The sequence below is a fragment of the Pantherophis guttatus genome, chromosome 2, assembly GCF_059756535.1.
Source record: "Pantherophis guttatus breed Tessera chromosome 2, ASM5975653v1, whole genome shotgun sequence".
NCBI classification, from domain to species: domain Eukaryota; kingdom Metazoa; phylum Chordata; class Lepidosauria; order Squamata; family Colubridae; genus Pantherophis; species Pantherophis guttatus.
Window position 1 is genome coordinate 122,488,307 of NC_142064.1, and position 15,091 is coordinate 122,503,397.

Sequence of the window (15,091 nt, forward strand, 5' to 3'; positions counted from 1 at the left end):
AGGGACCCCTGCTCTAAGGTATTCTCAGAAACAGCATAAAAAAAAAATCTATGTAAAGATACTATTTTTCATCTCTCATAACTATAGGAAAGCCTTAATTTCATCCCAACTTTGGTCAAATTCATAGATTATTCTGGGGACAGTAACCTAACTTTCAAGGATATTGCCCCTTAAAACAGCACAGCATCATAATGGCTTCACTATCACCATAGTGATGGAAACAGTGGGTCTCAAAACTCATTACTTTCGCAGAGAAAATGCTGTTCACCTACCTACCAGACATCAACTTCAATACTACGGTATAGGAAAGTTTGTGGTTATCATAATAATAAAGCAACTGAGATAGAAAATCAGAAACCTATTCAGAAAGGATAACAGACAAAGGGACCATTTTGTGGAAGAAACTTCATTTTAAATGAAAATTTTAAAGCAGAATAAAAACTAACCAGAATATTTAAAATGGAAAAAAGGAAAAATAAAAGAAAAAACAAAAGAGTAAAGACAAAGGTGCAGTAATCAAAGAAAAGAAAAAAAAAAGAATGGTAAAAGAGTGACTTCATATTTTCTCTAGCAGCTGTTATAAGTAAAAAATATAAAATAATCTTTTTTATAGTTATAGAGTTTGACTTGTGGTGTGATGAGTGGCAAACCAATTTAAATAAATATGGCATTGTTTACATTTTCTCCATAATTTATTATTTTTAATCTAATCCTCAAAACAATATATTATGACTTATTTTACTTCCCATAAAAAGTCAATAAGAGATTTCCAATCACCATTAAATTTATACAATGTCCTTTCTCTAGAGCAGTCAAATTGAACATTTCATGAGCTTCCATCATCTGCACTATCATTCCTCCATTGTGGGTAAAGTCAAATCTTTCCACCTTTGTTCATATAACCGTCGATATTTTGTGAAAGAAATATCTGACTAAATTGTAGAGGTTTTAATTCAATTGACAGTCTTCTTTTTCAGTTCTGGCCTTCTATTACCAAATGCCTTTCTTAGCAATGCCTGATGCCTGCTTTATTATTTTTTCAGATGTAGGAAAGGATATTTTTATTCTCCAAGGCTTTTAAATAGTTTAAAACACATTAAACTAAAAGCTATAGTTTACAAATCACTACAGTTGATTTTATATATTCCCACAAAGGCAAAAATCAGAGGAACACTTCCTGATGTACTATTTGAGAAATTACATAACACAATTTTATATTCACAGTAGGATATTATGTAGTACTCAACAGAAACATTCATAGCACTGGGTACATAATACTAATGGAAAAACCCCACAGCCCACACAATCCTACCTTTCTATAAACTAGAAATGATATTTGGTTAAATATATAGGATGATAAATGTCTGGAGTCAGGAAAATTGTACAGCCATGAGTAGTGTGTACTGGCTAATGCAAATAATTTCACTTATTTTATGCTAAACTGCTGCTGAAGCTGTACTTCATCAGTAGCCAGTTGGAAATTCAGCTCCAAATGAATTCAACTGTATACAAATGAATACCAGTATCGTAGAGATACCAGTACTGATTAAAAAAAAAAATTGTAAGGTGTGGGATATAGAAAACTAACTCATAGTCAAAGAACTTTCCAAGATCCCCAGCAGTCTTAAATTCTACCATCCCCGTTATTTTATTCTCAGTAGCTTTGGGCCCTGCAAATCAAGAAACAAGTGGAGATGGTTTCTAGTTTCCTGAGTCAGGTGAGAAAACCATATATATTTAGTTGCTCATTCAAGAGACAAAACATGGATTTTTCAACATCACATTCAGTTAGACAGTCTTTGTCAAAATCTTGTAACGCATTTGAGGTTTTCATTTCCCTGCATCTTGTCAAGTAGAGATGTGTGTGCTCTTTGCAAATGTTGACATAATTTCTCAGGAGGAGAAAATTCCACTAAAATGCCTGAATAGGTAACAATCTGTATTCATTGGCTCTCTAGCACCTACTGTAAGCAAACCATCATGCTTTCCTGTAAAGTTTCTTTTTACCTGCAATCAGACAACAATCCATATTGAAGAGAGAGAGAGAAATTAGAGAAACAGGAACAAAGAAAATTATTTTAGTTAACTGAAACTGAGAGAGGATGCCAAAGTTATAGCAATGGGGGAAAAACATACATGGATAAGAGAGAACTAAGCAACCTCCAATAATACATTTTCCCATCTAGTAGCAAATAGCTACAATTCTCGCTAAACGCAATGGATATTATGATGTCCTTTTAGCTCTTGTCTCACTTAACCAGACAATGAGATGACTCTGAATCAAACATTTCAATAAAGGTAATGGTAAAGGTGAATTGCTTGCTCTCTTGCCCTGCTACTTAAAATTTCCTTCAGGCACCAAAGCTACATAAGAGGCCAGGATCAACTATCACACATGCTATAGCAATTAAAAACAAAACAAAAACCCCAGTTATAATGGCACATGGAGTAACAGCACCACCATGTGGCCAGATGTAACAGCTATTCCAAGATCAGCGGATGTAACTGAGAAGCCAAGAGTTCCAGTTGGTCCTTAACTCATGAAATTTAACAAAGGGATGTTATAATGCTATAATTCAACATTATAAAGAAGCCTGGAAGAAGTAAGAAAATCTTCTGTTTATTGCATGACAATAACTCCAGGATGGGGTTCCCCCCCCAGGTAGTTTCTTGATTTGCTGGATACCATGGTTGGCATCTGGTTGTTGAATTAAGGTGATTCAAGGTTAGGCTGCTGCTTAATCAATCAGCCTAATTAAGGAACTACAAAGGAAAAAACAATACTACACCAACTATGACAGGGCAAGCTACTGTACAGGTAATTCTCCACTTAAAAACATTTGTTCAGTGACCAAAGTTATAATGGCACTGAAAAAAGTGACTTATGACTATTTTTCACACTTACGACCCTTTGCAGCATCCCCACAGTCACGCGATCAAAATTCAGACATTTGGCAACTGGCTCATATTTATGACGGTTGCAGTGTTCCAGGGTCATGTGACCTTTTATGACCTTCTGACAAAGAAAGTTAATGGGGAAGCCAGATTCACTTAACAATTATGTTATTAACTTAACAATTGCAGGGATTCACTTAACAACCGTGGCAAGAAAGATCATAAAATGAGGCAAAACCCACTTAACAACTGTCTCATTTAGCAACAGAAATTTTGGACTCAATTGTGGTTGTAAGTCAAGGACTACCCGTATATAAACAGAGAGGAAACCCCACTTCCTTCTGGCACTGATGATGTTACCTTGTTGGGTAATGAAACATCTTCAGAAAAAAAGCCAAGTTCAAAGAGCACAAAGGACTCCACAAGTCAAGCCTGAACCCCATATATTCTTTAAAGCTAACAATGAATATTTATTGTCGTAAAAGTCTACAAATTGGAAAGCAAATACTGGCTCAAGAATACTCATCTCCGAAAAGGCCAAGGACTACAAAATAATATAACCATAGTAATAAGTTATATAAGAGGGTTAGCCATTGGAAAGCTGACTTAATCTCCCAATGACTTCTAAAGGTTATTTTTAATAGCATTCATTTAAGTGTACAGTATCCACTTAGCTCTTTAAAAGTTCCTAGCTTATTATTGGAGCTAAAACCTTGAGATTCAAAGGATAGTGAAATCTGCATTCAATACCCTGTTTCCCCCAAAATAAACCACCCCCTGATAATAAGCCCAATTGGGCTTTTGAGTGCATGGCGATAAGGGCAAGTGCTTATTTCAGGGTTCAATAAAATATAAGACAGGGTCTTATTTTCGGGGAAACACGGTATTAAACAAGAAAAATCCAAAAGGAACGGAATGTTTCAGTCAGACTATAAAATGACATTGATCTGCTACAAATGGGGTGATTCCTACCACACTAACCAAAGAAAACCATGTTGGATTCCAAATTAAATCATAGATCACAAGGAAACTATAAAGAAAAATCATGGAACTGATTCAAGAATGATATAAACCATAATATTCTAAGTTCAGGGAACTATGAACGTGAGACAATGAGACTTGCACTAGAGAGAAACATAAATCAAGACCTTAACACAAATTCCTGGCTAAAATCCGTTATGTATTTCTACAGAAATAAAATCGCCCAGAAGCAAAGGTCTTCTGCTTCTCTTCCCTTTTTCAAAGGGAAAAACATTATTCTTTTCTAGTCCAGGAACTCTTGTCTTTATTTTTAAATGACATTTTTTCTATCTCTAGCAGAAGGCTGAATTAAGTGAAATTAGTATTGGCAGTCTTGTACCAGAAACACAGGACACAGATTGATTGTCCTTCACGCAGGGATGGCATACACAACCACTTTTAATAATAAATTATTATGGTATTAAAAAACAGTGCTTTAAAACTTAAACATAAAATATAAAATATGAACTAAAAGAAGAAAATCGAACCACAAAACCCTTTATGAATAAAACCTACACAGAACTTTAATGCTTTAAATCCCCCAACAAAATACATCCAGTCAAATTGCTAAGGGGAAAACGGATTTTTTATTTTTCTATGAATCTGTTTGAAAACAGCTTTCTTTAACCTTTACCTTTCTTTAACAGTGCCTTCCAAATGTATAGGGAAAGACTGCAGGAGCTTTTTGGCCTTGGCTATAAGACTGGAAGCAAACCTCCTATCTTTTTCTTCCACTAAAAGAAAGAAAAGCTCTTGTTGCGGTTACAGCCTAAAAAAATCCCTGCAGGGGAACAAAATGGAAAGGGACGATTCTACCATGACAACTTGGTGACCAGTGTCAGAACTCCATGCCCGAGTAGACAGTAAAGCTTCCACATTCCTTGTTTCTCTTTTCTGCAAGGAAAAAAACCTGGTGCTTGTCTGTAGAGAGGCTCAGTTGTCCATTACAAAGAACAACCAAAATAAGCAAAGATATCCAATGTTACAGAAGAGTAAAAGAAACCCCATATTGGCTGAGCTCATGCATCACATTAAATCACTGCGGCTTTTTTCAACAAGTGGTGATAAAAGCAAATTACATCTTAACATAATGGGTTCATCTAATCACTATCCATGTATCATAAATAACCATTATTTAAACCATTTCAGATTTGCAGCTGGTGTTGTTCTTTTCTCACAAAACTCGGAAGAGCTACAAAGACACATACCAGAGCTTCACAAAACAGGAGAACCATTTGGCTTAAAAATAAACCTGAAAAAGAGCCAGGTTATGTTTAATAAATTCACCAAAGAAAGAAAAAAATTTATAACTGGAGAAGAACTAGATGTAGTAGACCACTATATATAGTATACCTTGGTCAATGGATCTCAATGGAAGGTGATACAATAAAGAAAATTGAACAGCGTATTAAATGTGGTTGGCAGGCATTCAGCAAGCTAAGCATAAGTTTCAAGAATGACCTTCCACCCCCTATGCCTGAAGAGAAAAGTTTTCAATCAGTGTGTGCTATCTGCTCTAATATATGCCGGTGAAACATGGACATCAGGGTGGATTTGATTTAAATCATCGTAAAAAGGCTCGATTTAAATCAACTCTATTTAAATCATAATTTTTAAAGAGCAACTGTCATCTCTGTCCCGCAGCGGCTTCTTCTCTGACCTGCTGTTGACTCACTGACAGTCCCATTCAGTTTAATGGGATGGCTGGTGATGCGGCAGTGACACAACAAGGTGAGGGATGTGGTGGGCAGCAGGTGAGTGGATGCCTGCTAACAGGCACTGCCATGATGGATCTGAAATGACAGTGCTCTTTAAACATATGGTGTTGTGGCCCCGCCCTCTGAGCCTATCTCATCGGAGGAAGAAGGCTCCGAACATGAGGGAGAGGAGTCAGCCAGACCTCCCTCTCCAGGCCCCTCCCCTCTGGCACTGTCTCAGGTGCCGGCCGAGGGAGAGGAGATTAGCCAGGAGCCAGGTGTCTCGGATGAGAGCGAGGAAGGAGAGCCGTCGTTCCTGGATGCACGCCAACGAAGGCGTGATAAACAGTTGCAGCAGTTAAGGAGGCATGCTAGGGATTAGAACTGAGTCACTGGACCACACCCCAGAGACTATATAAGAGAGGGTGGTGGCTTGTTAAACTCCGTGACGAACAAAAACTAATTTTGGCTAGTCACTTGAACAACGCCTGAAGCTGCCGAAGGGATATTGTTTTGCTGGACTATTTACAATGCGTATGTAATGTTATGTTATCTGTTGCAGTAAAGCTTTTGGCAGACGGTGCTTATATTGTTGCCAAGTTTGAGATAATGACCTGTGTGCGTGCCAAGTACTTTCTTAACCCTCGGCTGGCTGTGTTTGTGTGTGTGTGTAGACGGGGACAGATCATCAGGACTCATTCTTGCTGGTAGTTAGAATCTTTAATATTATTATTTGCAAACAAAATGAAGGTTTCCTGTTTAGCTGCAGAGCTTGGATTCTTTCAATGAGTTTACCAAAAATGTAAATGTTGCAGAATATACAGCTTCATGCTACATAACTAAGCTCCATTTCATGCTGAATAAACTAAATTATTAATGTTATTAATAATTTCTATTTAAATAGAAAACTATCTTTAGACAGATTTTTACTCCAAAAGCATTTTATTAAAATAAATGATAAAAATAAAAAAAAATCCGATTTACCATAAATTTTAAAAATCTGATTTTTTGATTTTTTTAAAAAAACGATTTTTATCCACCCTGATGGACACTAACTTCACAATCGATACAAATGCTCTGAGTGGCTCAAAGATACATGGAAATATACATGCTCGGCAATACAAGACAAGATAGAAAGACCTGCATATGGATTAGAGAACAAACAAAAATATATGATATCATCAAGAGAATAAAAGAATTGAAATGGAAATGGGCTGGTCACATACAAAGAAGAATTGATGGCAGGTGGAACAAGTCATACAATGGATCCCACTTGATAAAAAGCATCCATGAAAGAGACCTACAACAAGATGGATCAATGACATCAATAAGTATTTCAGGCTCAATTGGCAAAAGAAAGCTAAAAACTGTATTGGTTGAAAACATGTGGAAGAGGCTTTCATCCTGCAGTGGACAATGGCTAAAACGATGATGAAGTATCATCTACTTAATTCTAATAGGTCTGAATATTTCTTTTTTTTAATCTCTCCCACAAAAGGGGTTGGAGAAGATTACCTTAATAATTACTTTGAGTGGAGTGGGTGTTCTGATTTGGAACGTATGTTTTGATCCAGCAAGAAAAGAGAAATCTAGCAATGATAGTAGTTATCTTTATAATAACCACCCAAAAGTTGGACCTCTCAGAATTCCCTGCCTTACATTTTATTGTTTGAATTGCTTTTAGAATTTTTCATTTGAAAACATACAATTGAATAATTGTAACCAGATAAAGGTATTCCATACAGATATAAAGTACAATTCTTATTTTCTTTAAAACAGCTGATTTTAATAAATTTTACAAGCACGGTAAAAACTGAAGACACAATCACCCTTTTAATAAAAAGTTATACTTTTTGAAGTTGTGGCTAGGTATGGCAAAAAGAAAAATATATACAAAGAACAGTTCACATTTTATTTATGTAAAATATTTGGTGTTGAGTTTTGATTTGATTGCTTAATGCATTGTAAGCTGCCCTGAGTCTCCAGAGAAGGGCGGCATATAAATCAAACTAATAAATAAATAAAATTTATTTAAAACATTTATATAGGTGCCTATCTTCCAACCAACTCTGGGCCACTCCCACTCCCAATATGTGCTGCATTCAACTAATTTTTATTTCTGAGTAGAGAATCATATAGACAGGTTCACACTATGCCATGGCTTGTTTAGGCTCATACAACATGCTGCTTTAAACAAACTACTAGAATTAGTGTAAGATAGGAAGCCAATCTCTAAATTGCATATTAAGATTATGAAAAAGAAATCAGCTGATTAATGAATAGATGTTTATATAATGCTCACAAACCTCATAACTATCTTTAACAGATAGTAAAGTGTATAGTTAAAAAATAATTGTTTATTATACATACTGATTTTTTTGTCTGTACTTCCTTCATTTTAATTCTCTTTTGTCTTATATTATTTGCAACCAGCTACATTTATGAGACCCAGTTTAATATAGTGGTTAAAGCATTAAGCTAGAATATGGGAGAATGAGTTCTAGTTTCACTTTCGAGGAACAAAGCTAGCTGGGTGACCTTGGGCTAGTTACTTTCTCTCAGCCACAGGAAGGAGGCAATGGCAAACTACTTTGGAAAAATTTGGCCAGTAAAACTGTAGGGATTGTCCAGGCAAACTCTACAACTTGTCACAACTGTATGGAAGAAAAAAAAAAAGCATTTAAATACTCTTCTATTGAAATAATACTGTATACATTTGATTATACAGTTCACCTCATATTTGCTCACTACAAGATCCCATTGTTGCTATTTTTTTTAAACAATAAGATACAATGAACATATTTATTAGCTACTGTTTGGAACTCCTGCACACATAGATCTATAGTTATTTGTTTATCATTCGTTGATTTTTAGTTTTTACGTCATGCAGGCATATAAAAGAGATTTTGGTGATTAATACACTGCATGAAAGCGAAGCTTGTTTCAATATGTTTCTTGAGAAATAACTTCCAAGACAGTATTTATTTCCAGATAAGTGAGAATGTTAAAATCCCATATAATTGAATGGAATTTTATTTTAAAAGACTGAACTCATACATATTTCACATAAACAATTCTGCAAACCGTGAAAATACTGATTTATAAATGGGAATGAAACTAAGAATTAAATATTTATTATTTATTGGTTCGATTTATATGCCGCCCTTTTCCGGAGACTCAGGGCGGCTTACAATGCATTAAGCAATAGCCTTCATACTTTTGTATATACCTGCTTAGTAGGGCTTTCGCCCCCGCCAAGCGGTGTTCTTTTTTATACAAAGTCAGCTTATTGCCCCCACAAACTGGGTCCTCATTTTACCTACCATCGAAAGGATGGAAGGCTGAGTCAACCTTGAGCCTGGTGAGATTTGAACTTGCAATAATTGCAGGCAGCTGGTGTTACTTTAACAGTGCTTTAGTCTGCTGTGCCACCAAGGCTCAAATACCTGACCAAGACATTCCACATGTCTGCGAGAGAGAATGAGCATTAATCTTATTCAATCCCAGGGTTTTACCGTGAAAAAGCAAGGCCTAATATAATATAAAAATATACATGGCATAATGCTAATCAACAAGTGGATATTACTTAGATTTTATGGTGCTATTTTAGGTTTCAATTTAAACAATACACTAGAGTGAAAAATCGGATTCATTTGTCTTTGTTCATGATTCTTTTATGTTGACAGCAATTTGTTTAATATTTGTAAAAATCAAGAGCCTTCTATCTCCCACTGATGTTGAGGTTGCACACTGCACTGAATATGGGTTGGAGATGACGATTTTCAAGATTCTTTCCAATGATAATTCTATGACATAATGGCTCTCTAAAATAGAAAGAAAAAAGAAAGAACTGTTTCAAAACTACAGCCTAAACTCAACAACCCTTTCTAATGATCATATCAGCAATCCCACCGACCAGTTCGTTCTCACAGGGAGGGACTACTCAGGGTGCCATCAGTCAAATTATGCCGATTGGCGACTCCCAGGGGGAGGGCCTTCTCTGTGAGGGCTCCAACCCTTTGGAATGAACTGCCCCCGGAGATACGGAATATCCCTGATCTCCGTGCTTTCCGCTGTGCCCTCAAGACCCTGATGTTTCAACAGGCGGGGCTAAACATATGAACATGTGAATAATTTTTTTTTTTAAATGTTATCTAATTCTGGGTTTTATTTAATTGACCAAACTAAGTAATAATTTTAATTAGCAATTTTATGATGTTTGTGTGTCTATATTTTTCTTGACTGTACACCGCCTTGAGTCCTACGGGAGAAAGGCGGTATAGAAATATAATTAATAAATAAATAAATAAATAAATAAATAAATAAATTCAGGTTTCTGAAAGACTAAAATTAGACATAGTAACAATTTCACTTAACAGAGTGAAGAAAACATATATAGCACTAGTTTTCCCATCTCTCCATGGAACACAAATCCTGAAAGATGCATAAAGGATGCACTCTTGAGCAGAATCCTTCAAACACTCTTATTATCCTACACTTACTCCAGTACTCCAGGTAATCCTCAACTGACGACTAACACTTGAGCCCAAAATTTAAGTTGCTAAGTGAAAAATTTGTTAAGTGAGTTTTGCCCCATGTTACGACTTTTCTCACCACATTTGTTAAGTGAATGACTGCAGTTCTTAAATTAGTAACACGGTTGCTAAAGTGACTCTGGTTTCCCTATAGCTTGTCAGAGGGTGGTCAAAGGGGATCACATGACTCGGGAACACTGCAAAATGTCATAAATGCAAGTCAGTTGTCAGGCATCCGAATGTAAATCATATAACTACAGGGATGATGCAACGGTACATAAGTGTGAAAAATGGTCATCAGTCAGTTTTTTTCAGTGCCATTGTATGTTCAAGCAGTGATTAAACGAACTGTTATACGTCAAGGATGCCTGTAGTTACATCCTCAGGACACAGGTTAGTACTATTTTGCAGCTACAAAGTGGGGCCATCAAATACTCATAATTCCAGGATAGGCATTTCTACATTTCAGAAACCTGTTGACAAGATCGCTGCCCAAAATATCTGGCTGAGAATCCCGCAAACTGTAGCCCGCACCTACCCAGAGGACACCATATCGCTGAAAGCCGTTCTTAGAAAATGAAGTCTCTTTCCAAAAAAGAAATGGCACCTCCTTTTCAAACAGAAATGGAAGGAAACCCGTACTCAGCTGCCCCTTTTGCTCCCCTGCCCTCTTAGTTCTCCCCTCTGACAGTTCTCACCTTGATGAAAGGGCTCTTCTCCTCTTGCTGCTCCATTGGGTGCCACTCAACCACGTCCAGAGGGCGAGAGACCGGGACGATCCGGGCAGAAACCGTGGGATTCGCTGTTTGGCCGGAGGAGACGGCACGAACCGGTAACCCCAGCAACCTCTGCAAGCCCGCCAGCCTCCGCAGCGCCGCCATGGTCAACATCCTAACCGGAAGCGGAACCAGTTCCTCCGGAAGTAGCGCAGGGAGAGGGAAACCGGATGCTTCACGCTCTTTTGTTTTTATTTATTTTATTTTTTTAGTCCGGATAAGGCAGTGGTAGAGAAAAATCCGACGGATATCTCGGGACTGCAGAGAGATGACTTTTTAAATAAAATAATAAAAATAAAATAAAAGCCCCCGATAGAGAAAAGCCTTTGTGATGATGTATGACTAAATACTATTTAGATTGTTGCAACCTGGTAGTGAACTCCAAAGATCGCTTATCCGTATAAATAAATCTCCCGCTTATGGCTTTCTCTTCTAATGGTCCCTACTCTACTGGCCTGGAATTAGCATTGCAAAGCTAGTAGACTTGACAGGTGAGTAATAGAGCAATTGCCTCTGCTACCCTTTTATTCTGAAAAAGGAATGTTTCTGCCCGTAACTTTATTTTAAAAAGTATACTTCACTGAATTATTTTCCTTATTGCAACTATTAATAGTGCAACTTTTTTTTTATTCTATGTAGAAAATGTCTCATGAATTCATTGGGGGGGGGGTGGACATTAATTACTCCAAGTACAATACCTTTCTGACTCCACAATGGCAAAAATAATTTAGGAAGAGACAGGCAAAAAAAAACCCCATCCCTTGACGCTTGCTCCAGCTCTATTCTTTCCTCAAGGCCAGTGCCATTAAATACTATTTCATATTTATAGTGTATTATGATTGAGAAGTCTTTTTGGAAGATTGTATATCATTAAAGGAAAGATGCAAAACTTTCCATTTATGATTAGGTTTGCACAACGTACTAGACTGAAGTGAGTTTTGGTGCGTAGTGCAAACCTAGCTGGTGCAGTTAAGTGTGCTGTTCAATATGACACGCAGGCAATTAATACAGAAACGGATGTCTCTAGATTCTCAGTCATCCAGGTCATGGTTGTCCCAAAGGTGCTTTTTCAGGAGGCAACTGGAATTTCTTGTTTGTTTTTTTTCTTTGAAGACGTTTCGCTTCTCATCCAAGAAGCTTCTTCAGCTCTGAGAAGCTTCCCCACTATCCTGTCAGAGTGAAGATGCTTCTTGGATCAGAAGCGAAACGTCTTCAAAGAAAAAAAACCAAGAAAGTCCAGTTGCCTCCTGAAAAAGCACCTTTGGGGCAGAAACGGATGGTTACTGTATTACTGAGCTGGTCCGCACAGCTGGGCATTCCTGCTCCTTTTGCAGAAGTTTTTGCAAACAGGAGCCGATCTTTCGAAGGCCCCAACTAACCCAAAAAATATTGCCTAATAATAATAACTGCATAATATTCGTATAACTGCCGACAAAGAAACGAAATCAAAGCAAACTCTCCCAGCAGTTCGGGAGGACCAGCTTCAAGAGGAGCCGGGCGCGAGAAAGGCGAGCGAGGAAACCAGAGCTCGAGCGACGGAGTCTCCTACCAATCCTAACCCAGAGCGGGCGGCCGCTACGACGGCTTGCGAACCAATGGGCGCGCGCGGACGGGCTTCCCTCGCGCGCTGGGGGGAAACGAGGGAGGCGGTCGGAACGCTCCGGTGTCACCGACGACGACCGTGACGAAGGGAGTCTTGGGAAAAGAGGCTCGCGCGCACAGGGGGAGGGGGGGAGGAGGAGAGGAGGAAGGTGGCTTGGAGGAGCGCCGCCATTTTGCGAGGCGAGACGGGTGGCTCGGTGGTCGCGAGCCCCGGGGAAGCGCTCGCCAGGTGAGGAAGGTCGGCGGGAGGGGAGAGGAGAGGCCGGGCGGGGCTTGGTGGCCTGGACGGGGCGGTGTAAGCTTGGCCTCCCTCAAGGCGCCACACAGGCAACCCCAGAGGAAGCGTCGTTCCTCCCTCCTGGTCGGGAAGAAAACCGCCCAGTTTTGGAGCCTGACGGAAACTGATCCGAAGCCCGCTTGGTCTTTCCCGCACTTGAAATACCTCTCAGTGTTTGCCCCCGTATCCGAATACAAAATTTGAGGGAGGGGAAACCTGCTCAGTCGTGCGGGGGGAAGGGGAGGGAACGGGGTGGGGTGAGCGAAAAGCTCCTATTGAGAGCGGCCTGGGCTCGCTTCCTGTGCCCTTGTGTGTATATGAACGTGTTTTTTGTGGCAGGTCAACAACACACATCGATCGTGGTGCAAGCTTTTGAAGTCTAGGATCTTGTTTTCTCTGGGGATTGGAAGGGCAGATCCTGCGAAACGCTGGCTTCAAAGCGGAAACGTTGAAACAGGAGCTAAACGGCCAGGAAATGTAAGAGAGGCAGTTAGTCAGTAACGCTTGAGAACTGTATATGCAGCATATGATAACAAAGAACCCCCAGTTTGCCACTTGCTGGTAATGTTGCTCTCTTTAATATGACAAGCCCACTCGTATCTAGGAGTGTCTTCTGTTCAGGGAATTGACATTTATTTTCAAGTAGAAACGTACCGCTTGATAAAGCCTTAATACCGTAAGACCACACTTAGAATCTGTACATTACTGCATCCAGTTTTGGTCACTGTGTTATCAAAAAGATGTTGAAGTTCTGGAAACAGTGCGGAAAAAAACAATAAAGATGGTTAGGGGGCTGGAGGGTAAAACATATGAAGAACAGTTGCAGGAATTGGTTATGTCTAGTCTAGTGAAAAAAATGACTCAGGGTGACATGATAGCAGTGTTCCAAGCGGGGTTGGGTTGGAAGATCTTTAGGGTCCCTTCCAACTCTGTTATTTCTGTTTATTGAGAATTGATGGTTCAAGCTGCAGTACTTGATGGGAGTTGAGATTTCAGTATTTGCTAATTCAGTTTTTCACTGTGACTTTATATAACATAACTTCTACGAATAATGAGAATCTTCCACATGTTTGGATGATTTTAGTGATGTAGAGAGAATCAGACTGAATCACAAATCTAATATAAGAAGAAAGAGAAGAAGAGAAAGATTATGAAAGTAGTCGTGGCTGGTTGGATGGAGTTGGTAAAGATCCTTCAAAGGCATGAGTTGAGAATTTAAAAATAAAAGGAAATGTAAAAAGCAGTGTGTGGAAGTGATAAAAACAAGGTTGGTTTGCAAGGATAGAAGGATATGGAGTGATGCAATGAATGGTTTGATATAAATTAAATTTAGCTATTTTTTCTTCTCTTTGTATCTGATGCTTTCATACTTTGACTTATTTTTACTCCTTTAGTACACTTTGCAAAACATTGGTTTTATATATATGCTGGGTTTTTCCGTCAGTACCCCTGTATCATGTACATACTCATGGATAAGCCCATCTACATCTAAGCAGATCCTTGAATTTTTAACCGAAATGATAATGAAGAATGCACTACCTGCAGATAAGCCAATTGTGAACATTTTTTAAAAAATACAAAAATTTTGAGCTATGGCTTATTTGATAGTGTCACATTTTTCATGATATTTTGGTTAAAAAATTGAGTGTCATCTTATCCACAGATATATGTGGGTATATATTGTATGTATGTACTGTACAGTACTGCTGTTTAATAAACATTGTATTATAGAATGTGTAATGGGGCTGTGAGAATGATCTTGGAAGACGAGGAATAGCTTCAGCTTAGACAATAGTCAGACAAGATATCTCAGGCCGTGGAAGGAAATAGGGGCATGGGAAATGTTTCAAAAGAGACCCATCCCCTTAGTTCTCTGAAAAGTAAAAGCAAGGCAGTGGAGAAGTGCTTTCAGATTTGCAAGACTTTGTTACTGTAACCCCACAATAAAAATAGTATTGCTACTCATGGTATTGGCTTTGGTCCAGATTAACTTGAAGCACTGACAGAATGGCTTTATTAATGGGAAAAAATGCTTATTTTGTACTAGATATTAAGCTATTAATTGACAGTCTGACTATTCTCATCAAAGTAAGTTCAAAACATCAAAATTAAGACAAAGTAATCAACATTTTGGAAGATAAGCAAATCCTCCAAAACTTTGATGTGAGATTTTGGAGTTTTTTAAAAAAATGATACTTGGTACATGAAAGCTGATGCTAATCTCAGCAATAAAATATAACTTTGGTTCCTAAATCACATTAGTTAGATTTTTAGAACTTGCTAAGCAAG

The 15,091-nt window shown here is 38.2% G+C and overlaps 2 protein-coding genes across 3 annotated transcripts in view; one reads left to right on the forward strand and one right to left on the reverse strand.

Moving 5' to 3' along the window:
* NDUFB11 (NADH:ubiquinone oxidoreductase subunit B11) overlaps positions 1-12,479 on the reverse strand; it is a 71,748-nt gene extending 59,269 nt beyond the window's left edge. Inside the window, exon 1 of the mRNA XM_034433945.3 lies at positions 10,846-12,479. Within this exon, the coding sequence (XP_034289836.2) occupies positions 10,846-11,037 (192 nt within the window). The 5' untranslated portion in view covers positions 11,038-12,479. The remainder of the gene's footprint in view (positions 1-10,845) is intronic.
* Positions 12,480-12,520: 41 nt separating this feature from the next.
* The window catches only part of RBM10 (RNA binding motif protein 10), a 28,383-nt gene continuing 25,812 nt past the window's right edge, over positions 12,521-15,091 (forward strand). Inside the window, exons 1-2 of one of the 2 annotated variants that reach the window (XM_034433935.3) lie at positions 12,521-12,754; positions 13,142-13,279. The gene's annotated coding sequence lies outside the window, so the exon portion shown is untranslated. The remainder of the gene's footprint in view (positions 12,755-13,141; positions 13,280-15,091) is intronic. The other variant, XM_034433936.3, reaches the window with a different exon arrangement.